This window comes from Nerophis lumbriciformis, linkage group LG10 (genome assembly GCF_033978685.3).
Source record: "Nerophis lumbriciformis linkage group LG10, RoL_Nlum_v2.1, whole genome shotgun sequence".
NCBI lineage: Eukaryota > Metazoa > Chordata > Actinopteri > Syngnathiformes > Syngnathidae > Nerophis > Nerophis lumbriciformis.
The window spans coordinates 18582401-18601460 of NC_084557.2; the positions used below are offsets into that span (position 1 = coordinate 18582401).

A 19060-nucleotide genomic window follows, 5' to 3' on the forward strand; every position below is an offset into this window, starting at 1 on the left:
CCCCTCCCCCCCTCCCCCGCCGTGCGTCGGTTGAGGAGGGCGGGGTTTGGTAGCGGTATAATGTAGCCCGGAAGAGTTAGGGCTGCATGGGATTCTGGGTATTTGTTCTGTTGTGTTTATGTTGTGTTACGGTGCAGATGTTTTCCCGAAATGTGTTTGTCATTCTTGTTTGGTGTGGGTTCACAGTGTGGCGCATTATTAGTAAGAGTGTTAAAGTTTTTTATACCGCCACCGTCAGTGTAACCTGTGTGGTTGTTGACCAAATATGCCTTGCTGTCACTTACGTGAGCAAGGAGAAGCCCCATACAACGTGTGGCTGGGACGGCACGCTGGTTGGAATGGGCGCTAAATGCTGTATCATCACGGCACGTTCGAGAGAATAGTGGCCCTGAAATTCGTAATCTGCCGGAAAAATCGAGAGGGTTGACAAGTATGACGCTGTCAAGCGCCATTCATATAAAACTCGCGGGCCGCATTAACGTTTAATTTTCATATTAAGGTGTGGGCCGCGTGTCTGAGACCCTTGGTTTATACATAGCACAAAGCAAAAATAAACTTTGTATGTAGTGTTATTTCATTTTATATTTCAAAAGTTTTTGTGGCTCCCATTGTTTTCTTTAATTTGTGAAACTGGTCAAAATGGCTCTTTGAGTGGTAAAGGTTGCCGACCCCTGGTATAGGGTTAAATAAAAATCCAGCAAGTCAAAGACCCTAAGTCAAGAAGAAAGTGCACCTATTCAGCCAGGCTGAACATGACAAAAGCTCATCTGCATAGTAATAATGTGCCACTTGCTTGAGGGGAAAGAGCACATTTCCAGGCACAGGAAAGGAAAGCAAAACAAACGACCTCCCACACACACGCACTCTCCCATCGCCCTGCTGTCTCCACTCACGTCCTGTCCCTGAGCATCCTGTGACGTGCAGCACCTGTAGCTAGAACCGCGTCACTGCTTCACCTTGGCTATGGAGCGGCCCCTTACCCACGTTTAACTAGCGTTCTGCACATCTCTGCCGTGTACGCGCCCAATCGACGGACGCGTCACAGAGCAGTGACTAACATGCAGCCCCGTGTATTAAGACGCCCTTGGTGCTTCTTCACATGGTGGCAGAGTCAATGTGCTGGAACGCCTGTCCTGGCTGAGTGCTGCTGGCAGCAGACAGACAGATGGGGAAAGGGCTTGTCTTACCAAGCGCTGCCTCGGCCTCTGATAAAGACAGATACATATTTGAGCAGGTATTAAAGAGGAACATTATCACCAGACCTATGTAAGCGTCAATATATACCTTGATGTTGCAGAAAAAAGACCATATATTTTTTTAACCGATTTCCGAACTCTAAATGGGTGAATTTTGGCGAATTAAACGCCTTTCTATTATTCGCTCTCGGGAAGCAATCCGCCATTTTCTCACTTTCGTCGGTGTGTTGTCGGAGGGTGTAACAACACGAACAGGGACGGATTGAAGTTGCACCAGTGGCCCAAAGATGCGAAAGTGGCAAGAAATTGGACGAAATTTGTTCAAAATACGAGGCTGTGGGGAAAGCCGACGAAATGGTCAGTCGTTTGTTCCGCACACTTTACCGACGAAAGCTACGCTACGACAGAGATGGCAAGAATGTGTGGATATCCTGCGACACTCAAAGCAGATGCTGATATCAACTCCAAAACTGGACGGATCAGCTTTCAGGAAAAGAGAGCGGATGAGGGTATGTCTACAGAATATATTAATTGATGAAAAATGTATTCATTACTCGCGGTTTTACGTAAATGATTATACATAAACTGTTTTTACCAATAATTTAGCTTAAAAACATTTATTTTTTTCAATCATTCCAGTACATTCGGGTAGTCTTGTGTAATGCAGTATTTTGTGTCTATTTAGGTATGGTTAACCTGAGTGCTGAAATCGTGGAAAAATATATGTTCTTAGCGCGCCTGAAATGGGCTGTCTGCACTCTCAAAGTGCATGTTGTTGCCAAATGTATTTCTTATGCTGTAAACCTAGTTCATAGTTGTTAGTTTCCTTTAATGCCAAACAAACACATACCAATCGTTGGTTAGAAGGCGATCGCCGAATTTGTCCTCGCTTTCTCCCGTGTCGCTGGCTGTCGTGTCGTTTTCGTCGGTTTCGCTTGCATACGGTTCAAACCGATATGGCTCAATAGCTTCAGTTTCTTCTTCAATTTCGTTTTCGCTACCTGCCTCCACACTACAACCATCCGTTTCAATACATGCGTAATCTGTTGAATCACTTAAGCCGCTGAAATCCAAGTCTGAATCCGAGCTAATGTCGCTGTAGCTTGCTGTTCTTTCCGCCATGTTTGTTTGTGTTGGCTTCACTATGTGACGTCACAGGAAAATGGATGGGTGTTTATAACGATGGTTAAAATCAGGCACTTTGAAGCTTTTTTTAGGGATATTGCGTGATGGGTAAAATTTTGAAAAAAACTTCGAAAAATAAAATAAGCCACTGGGGACTGGTTTTTAATGGTTTTAACCCTTCTGAAATTGTGATAATGTTCCCCTTTAAAGATACCACATATAAGCCTTGCGGGTGTCGAAGATCCTACCTGTCTTTGCCATTATAAGGAGAACTATAAATTAGGGGTGTAACGGTACGTGTATTTGTATTGAACCGTTTCGGTACGGGGGTTCCGGTTCGGTTCGGAGGTGTACCGAACGAGTTTCCACACGGACATATTAAGTAGCGTAACGCACGTTGTGTAAACAATGCACACCGAGGCACAAAACACGGCATGCTAGCAGCTAACGGGCTAGGATAGACTGACCATACGTCTTCTTTTCACCGGACATGTCCTCTTTTGCGGAGCTGTCAGGGCGGAGTTTCTTAAATGCCTCAAATGTCCGGCATTTTCAGTTAGGGTTGCGTGTATTTTCAATGTACGTTCAGGGCTAAGAAGGGGTTGAAAACAAAACAAATTGTGCGCGCAGCAGCATTCGTGAGGGAGGGGCAGAGACAGAGAGAGCGAGAGAGTTATGATAAACGCGCATGCGTCGCCAGGCTCTGCTTTTTATCCATAGATTTATCAGATTTAATGTTTTATTATCTATAGCAGGGGTGTCAAAAGTGTGCCCCGGAAGGCCATTTGCGGCCCACAGCTAATGTTTTAAAGGCTTACGGCACATTCTCTAAATACTTTTAAAATAAACAAAAACATAACAAAAGTGAAATAAAAAAGCTGAAAGGTTAAATGTAATTTAGAAAAAGTTGCAATGTTGACTAATAAAACAAAGCTGTTTTTTTTTCTTTCAAACTGTCATTGCTCAAAACATAATATTGAATCAAAATCAATGTTATAACGAATCATTGACCTATCCAAGGTTCCGATTACATCACATCAAATATTCCACTAAGAAAAATATTTTTGGTGGAAGATTTTGCAAATTTGGTAAATAAATAACCAAAAAATGTATATTTTGTTGTTTTCTTACTGTACCGAAAATTAACCGAACCGTGACCTCTAAACCGAGGTACGTACCGAACCAAAATTTTTGTGTACCGTTACACCCCTACTATAAATATATGAGCAATGTATGTACAGCAGAATGTAGAGGTTGCTTTTTTAGACCAGGGGTGCTTATTACGTCGATCGCGAGCTACCGGTCGATGGCGGAGGGTGTGTCAGTCGGTCGTCAGCCAGGCATAAAAAAAAACAGACCTAAAAATCATCAATCTTCACCAAAACGTCACTTTCATCACTTGACTGACATTCACAACACCTAAGGGTCTTAAGAGATGAGGCTGGCTGCTGCCAGATCATTATTAAGAAAAAACGACCGACAGGAAAGCGAGGAAACACTTTTTATTTCAACAGACTCTCGCGCCGCACCTGCCGTCAAAACTCTAAAGACAGTTCCTGTCTTCACAATAAAAGCCCTGCTTCATCTTGCCTGCGCTAACAAAATAGACCTAAAAATCATCAATCTTCACCAAGACGTCACTTTCGTCACTTGATTGACATTCACAACATCCAAGGGTCTTAAGAGATGAGGCTGGCTGCTGCCAGATCATTATTAAGAAAAAAACGACCGACAGGAAGGCGAGGAAACACTTTTTTGCCGTCAAAACTCTAAAGACAGTTCCTGTCTTCACAATAAAAGCCCTGATTCATCCTGCCTGCGCTAACAAAATAAGAGTCTCAGAAAGCCGGCGTGCACAAGCTGGCAAAATACGGAGTTTGCCGTCAATGTATTTCTCGTAAAGTGTATAAAAACGAGTGTGGAAGCTGGACAAATAAGATGAAAAAACAATCACTTTCATGTAGTATTGGACAGAAAGGAGGATTTTTTTTTTCTCCTCTATTTGAAAATGCGGACGTTATCAGCACTACTGTCTGATTACAATCAAGTCATCAGAATCAGGTATTATACCAATTTATATTCTTGTCTTCGTGAAAGAAAGGAATTTATATGTGTTAAACATGCTTGTATTATCATTAAACACCTTTAACTTAACATTAATGTCTCTTTTATAAATAAATAATCCCTCAGGCGGTACTGCATCAAAAGCGACATCAGTGTGTAAAGGATATCACCACATGGGCTCAGGAACACTCCAGAAAACCAATGTCAGTAACTACAATCTGTCGCTACATCTGTAAGTGAAAGTTAAAACTCTACTATGCAAAGCGAAAGCCATTTACCAACAACACCCAGAAACGCCGCTGCCGTTTTGGTAGAAATTGCATGTCAACGCTAAAAAGCCAAAGCTGAACTGAAATGCTAACAGTTAGCATTAGGGATGTATACCCTGTACTGGAATTTTTCGGTTCTAAAATTGGGTCGGTCCAGGAGGACCGTTAAGATTCTGGACAAATGATGTTGCTATCTGTGTTCTTTTTTTATCAAGCTGACTGTGGTAATTATGACACGCTGTTACATTCACCTCCGCCGCCGTTGCTCATGCTTAAGAAATCAGCTTGAAATAACAACAGATAACAAAGCAACACCACACAAAAGTGTGTAACACAAAGATATTTTCTCCTCCAAAGTCATGCACGCTAATAAGGGTTAGTGTCAGTTAGTAGTCAATGCGTCATCTTAGCGATCCAGTAATCCACAGGCCAATATTAATCCACTAAAATAAGTAAAACCTTGAAGTAATATAATAATCCATGAAGTTGCTCTGAAGCATTATAGCATCCGTTGACAGGTCTCTAGTTGCCATCTGAACACTTAGCTGACTTGTGTAAGACTTAAAAATCAGGATTTGATAAAAGACGTCCCTGCTGTGAGATGTTTCCCGATGTTGGTGGTGTACAAACTCTAGTGCTAATAATAATGGTAATACAAATGTTTTTTCCACATCTTTATCTACCCCAATTACATATAGTACGAGTCAGAGTCAAGATGATTACCGGTATCGGTAAGGAATATTAATATTGGTATCAGTATCGATAAAAATTTGAACGATATCATCCCGAGATAGCACGCTAGCCAGATGGCATCAAGTAAGAAAATATACAGTATGACTTTTGGATATACACCTGCATGGCACTCAGCATCAAGGGTTGGAATTGGGGGTTGAATCACCAAAAATTATTCCCGGGCGCGGCCACCGCTGCTGCTCACTACTCCCCTCACCTCCCAGGGGGTGATCAAGGGTGATGGGTCAAATGCAGAGAATAATTTCGCCACACCTAGTGTGTGTGTGACAATCATTGGCACTTTAACTTTAACTTAAAATGAGCAAAAAAAGCTAGCATACTACCAGGCTAATGTTAGCATACTAAAATGTAGCATCTGGCTCCTCTCGATGAGGAGCAGCGGCTTTACTTTGAGCTCCTCCCGGAATGGCTTAGCTTCTCACCCTATCTCTAAGGGAGAGACCCGCCACCCGGCAGCGGAAACTAATTTCACCCGCTTGTACCCGTCATCTTGTCCTTTGGATCATAACCCAAAGCTCATGACCATAGGTGAGGATGGGAACGTAGATCAACCGGTAAATTGAGAGCTTTGCCTTCCGGCTCAGCTCCTTCTTCACCACAACGGACCGATACAGCGTCCGCATTACTGAAGACGCCGCACCGATCCGCCTGTCGATCTCACGATCCACTCTTCCCTGACTCGTGAACAAGACTCCGAGGTACTTGAACTCCTCCACTTGGGGCAAGATCTCCTCCCCAACTCGGATGTGTATATAAACAAAAAAAAATTGCTAAAACTTGACTAACATTAGCAAGTAACATTTTGATTTTGGAACGGTTTGAACCGGTCGAGAAATTGTCCATTCATTTGGAGTGTGAAAAAATGTATTTGAAAATGTAGAATCCCTACAAATGTGGGAATTTTGGAGAAAACAAAAGTAGCTCAGTGGCCTTGTGGTTAGAGTGTCCGCCCCGAGACTGGAAGGTTGTGAGTTCAAACCCCGGCCGGGTCATACCAAAGACTATAAAAATGGGACCCATTACCTCCCTGCTTGGGACTCGGCATCAAGGGCTGGAATTGGGGGTTAAATCACCAAATTCTTCCCAAGCGCGGCCACCGCTGTTGCTCACTGCTCCCCTCACCTCCCAGAGGGTGTACTTGGGGATGGGTCAAATGCAAAGGATAATTTCACCACACATAGTGTGTGTGTGTGACTATGATTGAGCCGACAATTTTGAAAGTGGATTGGATTAATAACGTGGAAAAAGAAGGAGGATGAAAAAAGTGTGGACTAATAATTGTTAGAATGCTGAGAAGCAAACAAATAAATAAATAATCAAAGGCATTCTGCTGTTCCATAATAAAGATTTGATTTCGGGGATAAATGCAATTTTGTCTGAAGCCCAGAAATTTCCTGTTACTGTGCATAATCCACCCGACTCCTACACGCTCCTAAACCGCTGACATCAGGTTGTGTGGATTATCCCGAATAATTGAGTTGAAAGCGCTGCATTCCATTCACTGCAAAAAGGTATCAAGTCCCAGGTGGAAATCATGTCAGAGACTCAGAAACACAGTAATAAAAGCTATTATTGTGACTGACTGTATTTTACGTTTCCCTTTCTTTGTCAAATGTTGCCACAAGACCGGCTTCCTTCACTTCCTTCTATCGCCAGGCCTCTGCCCGACAAGGTATAGCGGACATATCCAACTGAGGTAAGGCAAAAATCCGCTTATCTGTTGAGGTGCAATCTTGATGAGGGAGCTGCGTCTGTTACTTCATCAACTTTAAACAACACGCAGGGGGAGCGGAAAATACCGGATCAAAATAAAGTCTTCAGATACTGTACACTTAGCAGCCACAACGTTAGGTCCACCTGCACAATCTAATAAGAACCAATAGAGATTTGCATCTAAAGTGTTGCTTTTACAAAAAACAACATTGTTTACCCCAGCACTAGTGTTGTCCCGATACCAATATTTTGGTACCGGCACCGGTACCAAAATGTATTTCGGTACTTTTCTAAAAAAAAAAGGGGACCACAAAAAATTTCATTATTGGCTTTATTTTAAGAAAAAAAATCTCACGGTACCTTAAACATGTTTCTTATTGCAAGTTTGTCCTTAAAGGGGAACATTATCACAATTTCAGAATGGTTAAAACCATTAAAAATCAGTTCCCAGTGGCTTATTATATTTTTCGAAGTTTTTTTAAAAATGTTACCCATCACGCAATATCCCTAAAAAAAGCTTCAAAGTGCCTGATTTTAACCATCGTTATAAACACCCGTCCATTTTCCTGTGATGTCACATAGTGAAGCCAACACAAAGAAACATGGCGGAAAGAACAGCAAGCTATAGCGACATTAGCTTGGATTCAGACTCGGATTTCAGCGGCTTAAGCGATTCAACAGATTACGAATGTATTGAAACGGATGGTTGTAGTGTGGAGGCAGGTAGCGAAAACGGAATTGAAGAAGAAACTGAAGCTATTGAGCCATATCGGTTTGAACCGTATGCAAGCGAAACCGACGAAAATGACACGACAGCCAGCGACACGGGAGAAAGCGAGGACGAATTCGGCAAACGCCTTCTAACCAACGATTGGTATGTGTTTGTTTGGCATTAAAGGAAACTAACAACTATGAACTAGGTTTACAGCATATGAAATACATTTAGCAACAACATGCACTTTGAGAGTGCAGAGAGCCCAATTTTCATCAATTAATATATTCTGTAGACATACCCTCATCCGCGCTCTTTTCCTGAAAGCTGATCTGTCCAGTTTAAGGGACGGTGTGAGCCAAGACATCCAGGGGGTTTAGCTCGCTCGTCTGCGGGAACAAACTGCCGCCATTGCTTGCCGTGCTACCGAGGTCCTTTGTCCCTGAATTGCTCACACACTCCGGCAGATTCAATGGGGGTCTGGCGGCAGATTTCTTTGACTTTATCGTTGGAAATGCATCTGCTTTGAGTGTCGCAGGATATCCACACACTCTTGCCATCTCTGTCGTAGCATAGCTTTCGTCGGTAAAGTGTGTGGAACAAACGTCCAATTTCTTGCCACTTTCGCATCTTTGGGCCACTGGTGCAACTTGAATCCGTCCCTGTTCGTGTTGTTACACCCTCCAACAACACACCGACGAGGCATGATGTCTCCAAGGTACGGAAGACAGTCGAAAAAACGGAAAATAACAGAGCTGATTTGACTCGGTGTTTGAGAAAATGGCGGATTGCTTCCCAATGTGACGTCACGTTGTGACGGCATCGCTCGGAGAGCGAATATTAGAAAGGCGTTTAATTCGCCAAAATTCACCCATTTAGAGTTCGGAAATCGGTTAAAAAAATATATGGTCTTTTTTCTGCAACATCAAGGTATATATTGACGCTTACATAGGTCTAGTGATAATGTTCCCCTTTAAATAAAATAGTGAACATACTAGACAACTTGTCTTTTAGTACTAAGCAAACAAACAAAGGCTCCTAATTTAGCTGCTGACATATGCAGTAACATATTGTGTCGTTTATCATTCTATTATTTGGTAGAAAATGAATTATTAATCTACTTGTTCATTTACTGTTAATACCTGCTTACTTTCTGTTTCAACATGTTCTATCTACACTTCTGTTAAAATGTAATCATCACTTATTCTTCTATTGTTTGATACTTTACATCAGTTTTGGATGATACCACACATTTGGGTATCAATCCGATACCAAGTAGTTACAGAATCATACATTGGTCATATTCAAAGTCCTCATGTGTCCAGGGACATATTTCCTGAGTTTATAAACATAACATACATTTAAAAAAAACGAAAGAAGATTTTGTGATGCTAAAAAATATCGATGTAATCATAGTAGTATCAACTAAATACGCTATTGTACGTGGTATCATTACAGTGGATGTTAAGTATAGATCCACCGATGGCGTTTGTTTGTATTGAAGCATCCCGGAAGAGTTGGTTCTACAGGGAATTCTGGGAATTTGTTCTGTAGTGTTTATGTTGTGTTGCGGTGCAAATATTCTCCCAAAATGTGTTTGTCATTGTTGTTTAGTATGGTTTCACTTAATGGCACATGTTTATGACAGTGCTGGCGTTGTTCATACGGCCGCCCTTAGTGTGACATGTATGGCTAAGTATGCGTTTTGTTCACTTGTATGTAGTGTGAACAAAGATAATCGTCCTTGATAGTTAATGATCGGACATGATGAAAACTTGTCTTGACATTGTCAACTATAGACACGTTTTAATACATCCATTAACCCTCTAAGACCTACAATGATATATTTACAACATTTTTATTTTATTTAAAAAAGGGTTAAAAGTTTTTTCATTATGCCCCCCCCAAACTGACTCAAAATACCAGAAACAGCACTCCTAATGACGAATTTATCATTCCAGGTAACATTCCATTTTTGTAATAGTTAACAGGTGAGGACCATATATGTAATCAACAGGCACTGGAGCAAACAAAACCCAAACTGGAGACACGCCGAGAGCTGCTCTTGCAAATAGCAGCTTTGAATTTGGCTTTTTCAAATTTGCATGAGTCAACGTTGTGGAAAATCCATAACTCATTTGCAAGGCTCTTACAATGTGTACGCGGACATAAACAAACGCACACTCTGCGTGACATACAAATGAAGGGTATGAAACCCCCAGCAAAAAAGATGGGAGAGGAAAAAGTCTGAAGATGCAATATCTATGATGGACCGGAACTGGATATTACTTTTGTCTCACGCTACGAGACGAATAAAGTGGAGGAAAAATGCAAATATGCTGCACCCACAATGCCGCTGAACCATTATTACAGTCTTATGTGAGTTCACCTCATCAATCAAAGGAGGAAAAACAAACCTAAAACATCAGCGCACAAAGACAAATATTTAATTCAGCCAAGCTCAAAAAGATGAAAGAGGAATGTTTTGGCTAATGCGGGGGAAACAAGGTAACACAAAGCCAGTCGGAGCTGCCAAACGACAGGCGTGTGTAGTCAGCAACCTGTAAGAGAAACCATGCAACACGCCAAAAAACCATCCATCTTCTCATCTGAAACCATCAAAGACAGTTTAATGCTCTCATCTGAGCTTTTGAACACCCTGCGAAATGTACCCGCAGCCAAAAGTGTGTTCACTGCCCAAACCTCATCGCTGCAGTGACCATGTCCCGTGAGCTCAGACTCCACTTAGTCGTCACGATCAATCAAACACCCCTGTTGATGACGCCGTATGTGTTGTACAGTGGAAAGCCTTTCAAGAATGAAAAACAGAAACACACGCACACCAAAAAAGTATGTCTCCTTGATCGCTTTTTTTTCCGTGTCCAATTTTTGGTTTTCCTTTCTCTCTGCTCTTTCTAAAGAAGAATTAAAAGGATGAACCTTCTGCTGTGCCTTACTCATCACTCCAACAGAACAAGAACATTTATGACTTCACTATTTGCCTGCAGTGATGCTCAAGAGACACAACACATACCTGGTAGGAAAGTTTAGCCATGCTGACACACTTGGTATGATTACATGCACTATTTAGTTGAGTAATAATAATAACAAGAACATTTTTGTTTCATCTGACCACAAAAGTTTCCCCCAGAAGGTCTTATCTTTGTCTATGTGATGTCAGATCAAACAAAAATTGAGCTGTTTGGCCACAATACCCAGCAATATGTTTGGAGGAGAAAAGGCGAGGCCTTTAATCCCAGGAACACCATGCCTACCGTCAAGCATAATGGTGGTAGTATTATGCTCTGGGCCTGTTTTGTTGCCAATGGAACTGGCGATTTACAAGAGAGTAATTGGGACAATGGAAAAGGAGGATTACCTCCAAATTCTTCAGGACAACCTAAAATCGTCAGCCCGGAGGTTGGGTCTTGGGCGCAGTTGGGTGTTCCAACAGGACAATGACCCCAAACACACGTCAAAAGTGGTAAAGGAATGGCTAAATCAGGCTAGAATTAAGGTTTTAGAATGGCCTTCCGAAAGTCATTGAGAACATGTGGACAATGCTGAAGAAACAAGTCCATTTCAGAAAACCAACAAATTTAACTGAACTGCACCAATTTTGACAAGAGGAGTGGTCAAAAATTCAAGCAGAAGCTTGCCAGAAGCTTGTGGGTGGCTACCAAAAGCGCCTTATTGCAGTGAAACTTGCCAAGGGACATGTAACCAAATATTAACATTGCTGTATGTATACTTTTGACCCAGCAGATTTGGTCACATTTTCAGTAGACCCATAATAAATTCATAAAAGAACAAAACTTCATGAATGTGTTTTGTGACCAACAAGTATGTGCTCCAATCACTCTATCACAAAAAAATAAGAGTTGTAGAAATTATTAGAAACTCAAGACAGCCATGACATTATGTCCTTCACCAGTGTATGTAAACTTTTAACCACAACTGTATGTGTCCTATAATTAATGCCATCAACCCTGATCCTTCCATTATTAATGACAAACTGCTATATTGTACAATAGAAATCAACAGAAAAACTCAAAATAATCCACAAAATTACATAAATTTCATGTCCGTTTATACATTCATATTTCTGAAATGTGATTTGTTTCCCCCATTCAAAAGATCAAACGTTCATTCCAAACAACAGGTGGTGCTATAAACTATAAACAAAAGCAGAATTCTGCACCGCCACCTATCATCGGGTTGCAACAATGCCCTGACATCCATCCATGCATTTTCTACCGCTTGTCCCTACTCGGGAATGCGGGGGTGGCTGGAGCCTATCTCAGTTGCATTAGAGCGGAAGGTGGGGTACACCCTAGACGAGTCAATGTCGTGACAGATCTCCTCCAAATCATGTCGAACTTTATTTTGCCATTGTTTTTGAACTCTCTATGTTCATGCAGCGTCAGTCACACATATACAGTATCTAAATGCTTTCATATATTCTCTTGACAGAATACCGGTTACAGATCCACCATCTGGCATGAGCGTGTGGTGTGGTCGTTTGGGTGGGCATGTGCATACAGTACATGACGGGTACTGTCGTGACACACCTGCTCTCCTACAGCCCCGACACCAGGCCAAGTGTCACTTTGTGTCAACATCAACACTGTCCAAGCTCAAACTTAATACACTTCCTTTTTTTTTTGTTACTTTGATTGAAAAGTCTGCATGAAAGGTAGAAGAAAAAAACTTCTTCCCAGGGAGTCATCTGGTTCTAATGCAAGGTCGTCTGGTGGGGATTACAGGCACATATTACAGGAGAACTCAGGCTGACCCTTCATCTATATCCCGGGGGAAATGGGAGTCATCCATGGTGATGGGCGGGCTTAAAGTGCAGGAGACGCCAAGATTAGTGTTAGGGATTGCTATTGTTTTGGAAATAGTTTGTCCTGCATGTCTCAACTATATCTACAAGAAATTCTGAAAACTACTCAAGATCATTATCATCCATCCGTCCATTTTCTTCTGCTTATCCGAGGTCTGGTCGCGGTTCAGCAGCCTAAGCAGAGAAGCCCAGACTTCCCTGTCCCCAGCCACTCCGTCCAGCTCCTTCCGGGGAAACCCGAGGAGTCAGCCATAGTCTTCCCAACGAGTCCTGGGTCTTCCCCGTGGCCTGCTATCGGTCGGACGTACCCTAAACACCTCCCTAGGGAGGCGTTCGGGTGGAATCCTGACCAGATGCCCCAACCACCTCATCTGGCTCCTCTCGATGTGGAGGAGCAGCGGCTTTACTTTGAGCTCCCCCCAAATGACAGAGCTTCTCACCCAATCTCTAAGGGAGAGACCCGCCACCCTGCGGAGGAAACTCATTTCGGCCGCTTGTACCCATGATCTTGTCCTTTTGGTCATAACCCAAAGCTCATGACCATAGATCAGGATGGGAACGTAGATCGACCAGTAAATTGAGAGCTTTGCCTTCCGGCTCAGCTCCTTCTTCACCACAACAAATCGATACAGCGACCGCATTACTGAAGAGGCAGCACCGACTCAGCCATCACCATCAACATCATCATTTGGCAAACAATACCTGAATGAGAGATTCAACTTCATGACCAAATATCAGAATCAAGCTTAGGAACTTACCTGTAGTATCTGGACTGAAGATAAGTGGAGCAGACAGCTTTAGACACATGGCTAGCTGAGCCAAAGTCAATGACCTTAACCCTGTAGGGCTGTCGAGACGGATCCACAAGCATGATGTTCTCCGGCTTCAGGTCAGCATGGATCAAACCCAGACTCTTCAGCTTCATCAGCGCTGTAGCCACCTGCTGTAACACGGGTCTGATGTACTTTAGCGGCAGTGGGCTGAACTTGTTCTGCTTCAGGAAGTCGTACAGGTTCTGCTCCAGCATCTCAAACACCAGGCACGTGTGGTTCTTGTGCTGGAAGCACTCGTACGCCCTCACAAAGTTGTAATCGTCCGCGCTCTCCGTGCTGAGACGCGCCAGGATGCTGACCTCGATTTGACCCTGCCGCGCGTAAGACGGGTGGTTCTTTAGGATCTTGATTGCCACGATCTCGTTGGTGCCCCTCTTCCAGCACTTAACCACCTGCCCAAAAGTTCCTCGCCCCAAGAACTCCAGCACTTCATAGGTGTTGGTCATGGAGCAGAGCACCTCATGCTGCACCAGTTGGTAGTCCCCCTCATTGTTGGAGCCGCTGTTCTTAGATGTTGCCGTGGAGGCGGCGGTGGCCACGGTAGCCACTGTGGCGCCACTGGCTGCTCCGTTCTGGATCATCAGTGGACCGTGCTCCTCTATTATCTGCACACTACTGTTGTTGTCGAGCTCCTCGCTTTTGCGTTTAAGCCCACATCGCTGGTAGGTGTCTAGGAGACTGACCGTGCTGCGGCGGGTCAGATTGTGAACCCCGACGCCGCTTCCACCGCCACCCCCTCCACTGCCGTTGCTGCCTCCACCCCCGCTTGCCAACAAGGAGCCTATGGCCCCTGAAGTGCTGCTGGCTGAGGCCACCACAATGTGGCCTGCGGTTGCCGGGAAGATGAGCGCCTGCTCGTAGGGAAGGGTGGAGCTGGCTACCTGCAGAGAGCTGTTAATGCCGAAGGGGCCGCTCAGGGCCGACACGTTCTTGCTGCTGTTGTGGCTGTAGACTTTGCTGTGCGTGCCGTACCCTGTCATATCCCAGTTGCAACTCTGCTCCACCTTCAGTTTCTTCACGCTAAAGAAGGCACTTGTCTGAAGAGTGTGAGGGGAGAACACTTGCACTTGCGAGGCCATACCTGAGACGAGAGTGAACAAGAGGGGAGGAGCAGGGAAAGCAAAACGAGAGGTTAGGAATTTCAGAGTCCATGAAACATGAGTGGTAGCTTCAAGTTTTAAATAAAGACAGCTTGGGTCAGAGCAGGTCATTAAAACACCAAGCGGATATGTATACATCAGCATGTTAACCTGCTCAGTGGCCTTGTGGTTAGAGCGTCCGCCCTGAGACTGGAAGGTCGTGAGTTCAAACCCCGGCCGAGTCATAACAAAGACTATAACAATGGGACCCATTGCCTCAGCATCAAGGGTTGGAATTGGGGGTTAGATCACCAAAATGATTCCTGAGCACGGCCACCGCTGCTGCTCACTGCTCCCCTTGCCTCCCAGGGGGTGAACATGGGGATGGGTCGAATGCAGAGGGTAATTTCACCACATCAGTGACTATCGTTGGGACTTTAACTTAAAGGGACTGTTGGCAACATTTACACAGATGCGTAGGGGGCGCTAACTTTCCAATGTAATTTACACAGTATACTCCGCCATGTTACGGCTTCTCGGATATAATGACGTAACTACGTATGTACGTAACACGTCCACGCACATTAGCTTTAGGTGTTGTTAGCTAATAATAGCAACTTGGATAACTAGTGTTAGGTTGTCATTGAGTGTTTATTCTATTATAACAAAAATTGTTAGTTGCTTCTCTTAGATTGTTTTTGTATGTGCTCCCTGCACATTCCTGTTGACAAGAAAGGTTGAGAGACTGCCTTAAACACCAATCATTTTATCCGGGTCGACAAAAAAATGTACTACATAAACTTAGTAATTGTGAAAATTATAGACAATTGTAAAACAAATGTGTTTTGTTAAACCACTATTAGAAACATGAGCTGGCCGGTGCTGGTTTTGTTATATTTTTTTGCCTTGAAAAATAATAGTGAGCAAGATGCAAACTGCACCTTTAATCCGATTAATGGGCCCCTCTAATGCAGACAACATTGGCACTTATTTCATAATTCTGGACCTAAATATGTAAAATTCTCCCAGAAATAGACAAAGGTGGTGATTTTAGTAGTATTTTTTTAGTAGTTTTCTAATGAGTTCCAGCCCATTTTGGAACAACCACTTTTAGCTCCCAAATGTGGGTGGGCCTGCATCACCCTGCTGTCAACACATACAGAAGACTGGAGGCAATTCAATATTGAGTAGTATGCGTTTTGGTAGATTCTTCACCCCGGATCACAATATTATTGTGCAAAATTTGAAGGAATTATCAAATATGCCAGCCAGGTGCATTGTTGCAGGCTGTAGCCCATCCATCCATCCATCTTCTTCCGCTTATCCGAGGTCGGGTCGCGGGGGCAGCAGCCTAAGCAGGGAAGCCCAGACCCTCCTCTCCCCAGCCACTTCGTCCAGCTCCTCCCAGGAGATCCCGAGGCGTTCCCAGGCCAGTCGGGAGACAAAGTCTTCCCAACGTGTCCTGGGTCTTCCCCGTGGCCTCCTACCCATTGGATGTGCCCTAAACACCTCCCAGGGAGGCGTTCGGGTGGCATCCTGACCAGATGCCCGAACCACCTCATCTGGCTCCTCTCGATGTGGAGGAGCAGCGGCTTTACTTTGAGCTCCCCCCGGATGGCAGAGCTTCTCACCCTATCTCTAAGGGAGAGCCCCGCCACCCGGCGAAGGAAACTCATTTCGGCCGCCTGTACCCGTGATCTTGTCCTTTCGGTCATAACCCAAAGCTCATGACCATAGGTGAGGATGGGAACGTAGATCGACCGGTAAATTGAGAGCTTTGCCTTCCGGCTCAGCTCCTTCTTCACCACAACGGATCGATACAGCGTCCGCATTACTGAAGACGCCGCACTGATCCGCCTGTCGATCTCACGATCCACTCTTCCCTCACTCGTGAACAAGACTCCGAGGTACTTGAACTCCTCCACTTGGGGCAAGATCTCCTCCCCAACCTGGAGATGGCACTCCACCCTTTTCCGGGCAAGAACTATGGACTCGGACTTGGAGGTGCTGATTCCCATCCCAGTCGCTTCACACTCGGCTGCGAACCGATCCAGTGAGAGCTGAAGATCCTGGCCAGATGAAGCCATCAGGACCACATCATCTGCAAAAAGCAGAGACCTAATCCTGCAGCCACTAAACCGGATCTCCTTAACGCCTTGACTGCGCCTAGAAATTCTGTCCATAAAAGTTATGAACAGTATCGGTGACAAAGGGCAGCCTTGGCGGAGTCCAACCCTCACTGGAAACGTGTCCGACTTACTGCCGGCAATGCGGACCAAGCTCTGACACTTATCTTACAGGGAGCGGACCGCCACAATCAGACCTTCCGATACCCCATACTCTCTGAGCACTCTCCACAGGACCTCCCGAAGTACACGGTCGAATGCCTTCGCCAAGTCCACAAAGCACATGTATACTGGTTGGGCAAATTCCCATGCACCCTCAAGGACCCTGCTGAGAGTATAGAGCTGGTCCACAGTTCCACGACCAGGACGAAAACCACACTGTTCCTCCTGAACCCGAGGTTTGACTATCCGGCGTAGCCTCCTCTCCAGTACACCTGAATAAACCTTACCGGGAAGGCTGAGGGCACGATGGCAGGCTGTAGCAATTCAACAAAAGAAGGGGTCAGCCTGCATATATTTCCAAATGATGGGAATATGAGGAAGTTGTGGACCTCTTCAGTCCAATTGATCATTTTGACTATACTGACTTCGAAAAAGAAGGGTTTTGGTCGGAGTTTTGATGGAAACATTTTAAAAGACTTAAGCGAAATGCAATAACGAAAATGCAGGAGACCCCTTGAGGGGAGTCTGAACAGCAGACCCAAGAAGAGAAAAAAAATAGGTAGTATTTTATTTTGTGTCCTCTTCTACTGATGTTTTCCTCGAGATGCAAAAAAAAAAAATACTAAAAAGTACGAGGAAACACAGGCTGAAATGGAGATGGTAGATCATGAAATCTGTAAATGGTGATATTGTCGTATTTTTTTTGCTCATAATGTTAATCATATCAGTGTTGAAGTAATCATGGACTAATAATAGCAACTTGGATAGCTGGTGTTAGCTGTCATTGCATGTTTATTCTATTATAACAACAATACGACTGCAAATTGTTAGTTGCTTCTCTTAAATTATTTTTGTATGTGTGCACGCGCTCCCTGCACATTCCTGTTGACGAGTATGCGTGTTGGTAGATTCTTCACCTCGGATCACAATATTTTTGTGCAGAATTTGAAGGAATTATCAAATATGCTTGCCAGGTGCATTGTTGCAGCCTCTAGCAATTCAACAAAAGAAGGGGTCAGCCTGCATACATTTCCAAATAATAGGAATATGAGGAAGATATGGACCTCTTCGGTCCAATTGACTTGTGCAAAATGGGACGGACCAAGCGAGCGTAGTGTAATTTGCAGCGATCATTTTGATTATACTGACTTCGAAAAAGAAGGGTTTTGGTCGGAGTTTGGATGGAAATAATTTAAAAGACTTAAGCGAAATGCAATAACGAGAAAGTAGGAGCCCCCTTGAGGGGAGAAAGACTGAGTCAGAACAGCAGACCCAACAGGAGAGAAACATTAGGTAGTATTTTATTTTGCGTCCTCTTCTACTGATGTTTTTCTCAAGATGCTAAAGAAAATACTGAAAGAGCACAGACAGGAAGTCTGTAAATGGTGATATTTTTGTATTTCTTTTTTGCTCATAATGTTAATCATATCAGTTTTGAAGTAATCATGGACCAGGGCAACAAACACATGCAATTAATAGAATAGAATAGAATAGAAAGTACTTAAGTGATCACAATAATAGATTTGCATGACTTTATCCACATTTACTCCAGTTCTGTAGGTGACGTCACACCAAGAGGGGGTGGAATATCGAGTCTTGCGATGGAAAGGGGGTGTTCCAGGTACAGTTATCCACCAATTACTCCATAACTAATTCATATTATGGGAAATGAACGCCTGATTAATTTCAGCAGCAAAAAATATACATAAAGAAAACTTGTTACACACAAGCAGTAAAATAAAATAAACAGATGAATAGTTTATTATAGTATTTTACAATAACTAGCTTATGTTTAGGTATTAAAACTGTCCATTTTTTTATTTAAAATGAATCTCCGGGTTGGGGAGGAGATCTTGCCCCAAGTGGAGGAGTTCAAGTACCTCGGAGTCTTGTTCACGAGTGAGGAAAGAGTGGATCGTGAGATCGACAGGCGGATCGGTGCGGCATCTTCAGTAATGCGGACGCTGTATCGATCCGTTGTGGTGAAGAAGGAGCTGAGCCGGAAGGCAAAGCTCTCAATTTACCGGTCGATCTACGTTCCCATCCTCACCTATGGTCATGAGCTTTGGGTTATGACCGAAAGGACAAGATCACGGGTACAGGCGGCCGAAATGAGTTTCCTCCGCCGGGTGGCGAGTCTCTCCCTTAGAGATAGGGTGAGAAGCTCTGTCATCCGGGAGGA

The 19060-nt window shown here is 43.8% G+C and overlaps 1 protein-coding gene across 6 annotated transcripts in view; it reads right to left on the bottom strand.

Moving 5' to 3' along the window:
* hipk2 (homeodomain interacting protein kinase 2) overlaps positions 1 to 19060 on the bottom strand; it is a 281102-nt gene that overhangs the window by 201674 nt on the left and 60368 nt on the right. For all 6 annotated transcript variants that reach the window (XM_072913916.1, XM_072913917.1, XM_061970148.1 and 3 more), the window contains exon 2: positions 13437 to 14592. In XM_072913916.1, coding sequence (XP_072770017.1) covers positions 13437 to 14592 — 1156 coding nt within the window. The remainder of the gene's footprint in view (positions 1 to 13436; positions 14593 to 19060) is intronic.